At 35.5% G+C, this 6,000-nt stretch overlaps 1 protein-coding gene across 2 annotated transcripts in view; it reads left to right on the top strand.

Annotated features, from left to right (window-relative positions):
• The first annotated feature begins 1,433 nt into the window (after positions 1-1,433).
• Positions 1,434-6,000, top strand: part of LOC127841171 (peroxisome proliferator-activated receptor alpha-like) — a 35,913-nt gene continuing 31,346 nt past the window's right edge. For both annotated transcript variants that reach the window (XM_052369812.1, XM_052369802.1), the window contains exon 1: positions 1,434-1,931. Coding sequence is in view for 1 of the 2 variants with exons in the window: in XM_052369802.1 (XP_052225762.1) it covers positions 1,913-1,931 (19 nt within the window). In the remaining variant the exon portion in view is untranslated. The remainder of the gene's footprint in view (positions 1,932-6,000) is intronic.

Below are 6,000 nucleotides of genomic sequence, written 5' to 3'. Positions count from 1 at the left end.
ATGAGAACCTAGGTTCTCATGAAAACCTAGGTTCTCATGAGAACATAGGTTCTCATGAGAAACCTGGTTTCTTGGGATTTCATAAACCTTGGTTCTCATGAGAACCTAGGTTCTCGTGTGAAACCTGGTTTCTTGGGATTTCATAAACCTAGGTTCTCATGAGAACCTAGGTTCTCATGAGAACCCTAGTTTCTTGGGATTATGCGTCGAACCGCTTGCCATAATTAACCTCCAGTTGTCTCCCATTGCTTGGTACACGCTGGCGGCATATGTGTAAAATGAATAGAAATATGCGTGAAACCGTGAATGTTTCTCCCCAAGAGCATTTTCTGAACAATGTTCAGACAATGCTCAGTTATATTCTACGAAACTTATCTGTTGAATATTTGTGACAACAGGCATTAGCCGTCGGTGACCGCCTCTTGTTCATGTTTCCGTGCACGGGTGTTCTTGAGGAATGAAATTAGTGAAGTAATCGGTCGACATTGGTCTGAACACGTTAATAAAAAATTGAACTGTTTATGAAATACATCTTTAATTGTAAATATTTTGAGACTAAAAATTCAGATCAATCGTTACATAATACATTGTTACAGCATTAAATGAGTTTCAAATATTCAGTTCCCTTGTTCAGGCCTCAAACGACTGTACGGTACAGTTTTCTATTTTAAGTATGTCTGTGACCTACATGTAGGAAGCAATCGTTATGGTATAAAATACAAGTTTTATCTCTATTGATTATGTGTAATAATGTATTATTCAATCGTAAGATATCGGCAACACTCCAAGAAAAACTTATGCGCTTAAGACTTTGCAAACATAATAACTTGAGATATCTGCAAAAATAAAGTTCTTAACGGCGTGTTTTCATTCTGTCCAGCCCGTGTGTAATCATATGTGAACCCCATTGATCCTGCGCCCTGAATAATATGTGTCCCGTATTCCAAACGAGCAAGTTTACGCCGTCCGACGCGTAATTCTGAAAACCTAGGTTCTCTAAAAAACTTGGTTCTCAGAGAACCTAGGTTTTCAGAGAACCTAGGTTCTCAGAGAACCTATGGTTCCCAAATGAAAACCACGGATATGGCAAGCAGTTTGACGCATAATCCCAAGAAACTAGGTTTTTCATGAGAACCTAGGTTCTCATTCTGAGAACCTAGGTTCTCATGAAAACCTAGGTTTTCAAATGAGAACCTAGGTTCTCATGAGAACCTAGGTTTTCAAATGAGAACCTAGGTCCTCATGAAAACCTAGGTTCTCATTTGAAAACTTGGGTTCTTGACGCCATGTGCAATCTTCAAGCGAGAACCTTACTATGTTATCATTCTGAGAATCTAGGTTCTCATGAGAAACCTAGTTTCTTGGGATTATGCGTCGAACCGCTTGCCATAAACTACATATGATTGTGTGGGCGCTTTAAACCAGATCGCTTAACTTAGCCAGATGCATGTGGAAACAAGTGGTCTGTTTATATTTTAGAATTAAGTGTTTACACAGTGCATCTTATATTTTATAGAAGTTTATAGATACTATGGAATAAGTATGATCAATCATATTCGTTGTGGTATTGTTTACTTAACATATTATATATTTAATCAGTTTACTAAATAGTACTGTGTTTATGTTCCGCATTGTTGTATTGGTGGTGTGATTGTAAGCGGACGGAATTCCCGCAAGAGCGAAGATAGTAAGTAAGACGCACTTTCGTTATATGTGACAGGTAACAATTAACCCTTTAATTACATTTGCCACCGAAGCCATTCAGAGCAAAGGAGCATATTTTTGTCGTAACTACTGCGATGCCATTGAAGCCAAGTCCGAATCAACGAGTGGTCGCTTGTGTCGGAGCCCTAATAAGGCTCAGGGCGTTATTAATCTGACAGTAGCAGCCAACAGGTTTCTAGATTGTACCATGCTGGCATTCAAAGAAGGTAAACGTTCGACACTTGGGTATATATAATGTTTTTATGGGAGTTGCGGCTGATTTAAGTAATTTTTCCAAATGAGACGCGTTCTGTGAAAACGGGGCTTAATGCATGTGCGTTAAGTGTCGTCCCAGATTAGCCTGTGCAATACGCACAGGCTTATCAGGGACGACACTTTCCGCTTTTATGACATTTTTCGTTTAAATGAAGTCTCTTCTTAGCAAAAATCCAATAAAGGCGGAAAGTGTTGTCCCTGATTAGCCTGTGCGGACTGCACAATCTAATCTGGGACGACACTTTACGCACATGCATTAAGCCCAGTTTTCTCAGAACACGACTCATATAATATATATATATTTAAAAAAAACAACAACATACAAATGCTATCGATATACAAAAAAATCGAAATAATTGAATTACCGGCCTTGTTTTGATTTCGTTTCTAAATGCACAACATCCACGTATGTATCAAAGGGGCCTTTACACAGATTTTAGCATGTATTAAAGTTTGTCAAAAAATGTTTTATATTGATAAATTAAACATTGGATCAAAAAAGCTCTAGTAGAAAACAATAATAAAAGTAAAAAAGTAACCCTCACCTGGGCTCAAACCATTGACCTCTGGAGTAAAAGTCTATCGCTTAGACCACTCAGCCATCCGTGCTCACTATTATCGTTGTATTTTATTCTTTATATAAGCAATCCTCGGAGTGTAATTACATTTAACGACTACAACAAAACTCTCCAAATTATTGAATCGTTTCGCGTTGCAACGCTTTATAACTTTCAGGTTTTTAAATCGTGAAAAGATGCATATAATGGATATTTTAGATCATGGTTAATGTTCAGTATTACTGTTTTCTCACAAATATTATAACTAAAACGAAATTTTGCGCATGTGAAACCATTTATTTTTACTTTTGTCAATTTACCAACACGTGAAACGGTCCTTTTAATGCCTACTTGTGTGAAAACTGATCATAATCACAAATTAAAGTTGAATCTGACAACATTTTGGAAGTTTGAAAGCTTCAGCATATTAAGTTATATATATAATCTTATATAATCATTTAATATAATATTTCTACATTAACTTTTGATATTCTCTTCAAAATAATTAACGCTAAAGAAAAGCATACACTTGTTACACTAAATAAACCGACATAATTTATAACATGACATTAACACCAACACATGGCGAATGATTGAAAAGATCTATACTGTGTATTAAACTAATGCAACAATATAAATTCCAAATATAAGGAACATAACACATACACACACACATATATCTTTCTACCATGCTCATTTTTTGTTTTTAGTAAATCATACCGGTTACCTTCAACTTTAAATAACAACAAAATATAAAATAATGTCGACAATGTAACATTTTTTGCCGTTTAAAGTTTCTTCACAATGATGCAAGGCACTTTGAACTCGATGACAATCCAATGCGTCTGGTGGATTCTGTTTTATCAGTTTTTATTTCAACTTTGATTTTAAATCATACATATTACTCAGGAAAGAACATGCCTTTGCTTTTTGTCGACATGTGTAATATTTGACACAATTTCTATTGCAGAATTTGTGTCCGAATGCAAAAACAAACGATTGCATACACTATCCGAAGAAATATAATAGAGGCTTGGATGTGTACCGTATGATAATGCACGCTCATGCATACTTTAACAGAACAGAACAGACAGTTTATTAAGACTTATACAAATGTACATCGTCTAAATACACAAAATATAATACAAAATATTGTCACGTGTCTATATATTACAACGTATGAGTTATAACAATATACAAAATGTAATATAACAATTTGAGACAAAGTATATTTAACAAAGAAGAAAGACTTTACATTACCGTAGTTAAATATATATCGTTTTACTAGCAGTAAGGAACTACTTTAGTTTTCGCTGGCAATATTATTTGTGATAGAATGTCTTACGGCCAGAGCTTCCTTTATATATTTACACAAATTTTTCAAATCGTCAAAAGATGCATATAATGAATATTTTAGAGCATGGTAAATGTTCAGTATTACTGTTTCCTCACAAATATCAGAACTAAAACGAAAATTTGCGATTGTAAAACAACTTTTTTTTCAAGTTACGAAAACGTGAAAAGCTACATTTAAACGGCGAATCAATTTCATTGTATCTTTGTAGCTTTGAATGTTTTCAGTATCGCCTTTTATTGTATGGCACTTGCGGTAAAAGACCTTGGCGTAAAGCTCTTACTAGTTACTTATGAAGCCGGTAGAGTCGGGTTATTGTTTGGGAAACTACACATAGCGTTGATGGGATTGACATCTAGGGGGCGAAAATCCGGACCAAACATGATTTTGTTTGGTGTTATAATCGCCATATTGAGTTTAAAATGTGAGTTCACGGCTGATGGATTCACTTTAGATTTAATCAAGTAATATTAGCTTGCGGATTAGTGCAAGAATTTTCACGTGAACACCTGAATAATTTAAATAACCCATCACCTCTGGTCCATACAATATCACGACAGAGTTTGAAACTGAGACGTTGGGTCAGAAAGTAGGTCTGTCTGTAAGAATACAGAAAAAAATGTGAACACTTGAGCCCACGTGTATTGTTCAATCTTCATGAAACTTGGTCAGAAAACTAGTCCAAATCATATCTCGACTGAGTTGGAAATAAGGTCATGATAGATCATAAACTATTTTACTAGGTTCAACTACAGTACAAGCTGGTTGTCACACTCGAGACCACGTTTATTGCATCATCTTTATCAGAATTTGGTAGAAAATTTTATCTTATTATATCTCGACCGAGGTCAAAATAATTTAGATTATATGTCAAAACCCTGGTCGCATGGCCGAAATATAGTAAAAGTATGTAAACAATCCAGAGGCCACATTTATTGCTACATATTCGTGGCACTTATCAAAACATTTCTCCTAATGATATCTCGACCAAGTTTGCAACTTAGTAAGAACAGATCCTTGATAAAATGGAAGAACAAACATTGTGAATACTCTACAGACCAACTTTATTGTTCAATGTTAATGAGAGTTGGTAAGAGCAATTGTTTCAGTAATATCTCGGCTTAAATTGAAACAAAGTCACGTATGGTTGCACACTAGGTCACCAGGTCAAATAAAATGTATGACATTTGATATTCATTTAAGTTCGCGTCAAGGGAATTGTTCTCATTTTGGCAAAATGACAATTCAAAGTCCTATATTAAAAACATAATGATTACATTATATTCTAACACGCGAAAATAACACTATTGACTAAGAAACCTGTTAAAATATACGTTCTTTTATTCACAATCATCAAAGTAAAATTTATAAAGCGTTTCTAACGTTTGAATCGAAAAACGTGTATTTACGACACAACGATTTTAACTTTGCCTGCATGGTGTAGTGGTAGGGAGAGAGGTATTGCTTATAGAGGTCCCAGATTCGATCGCTAGAACGAGTACAATTTTTTTAAGCTTACCTGAGCATAATGTGCTCATGGTTGGCTTTTGTAATCGCCTTTTGTCCGTCGTGCGTCGACAACGGTTGCATTGTTAACACGTTGAAGGCCACATTTATTATCCGATCTTCATGAAATTTGGTCAGAAGATTTGTCCCTATGATATATTGGACGATATTTTTAATGGTTTCGGTTTGTTGAAAAACATTGCTGCCAGAGGGCGGGGCAATTTTCCATATATTACTATTGTAAAACCATATAAGCACTCTAAAAGTCACAATGATTGTCCAATCTTCATGAAACTTGGTCGGGACATTTGTTCTAATGATATATTGTATGAGTTCGAAATGGTTCCATTCTGTTTAAAACATGGCTGCCAGGGGAGCGGGGTATTTTACCTTTATGGCAAGAGTCAAGCCGTTTCGTCGAAAATACGACCGCCAAAGAGCCGGGGCATTTTTCCTTCTATAGCTTTAGTAAAACCTTGTTAACACTCTAGAAGGCACATGTTTAGTCTTATCTTCATTCAAAACTTGGTCAAAACATTTGTTCTAATCGTGTCTGGGTTGAATTAAGAAATTGTTCCCGTCTGTTGAAAAATGTGACCGCCA

Source organism: Dreissena polymorpha, chromosome 1 (genome assembly GCF_020536995.1).
Source record: "Dreissena polymorpha isolate Duluth1 chromosome 1, UMN_Dpol_1.0, whole genome shotgun sequence".
In the NCBI taxonomy this organism is placed as follows: Eukaryota; Metazoa; Mollusca; class Bivalvia; order Myida; family Dreissenidae; genus Dreissena; species Dreissena polymorpha.
Note: the sequence above shows the minus strand (reverse complement) of the source record. Positions and strands in the feature narration are given on the sequence as shown.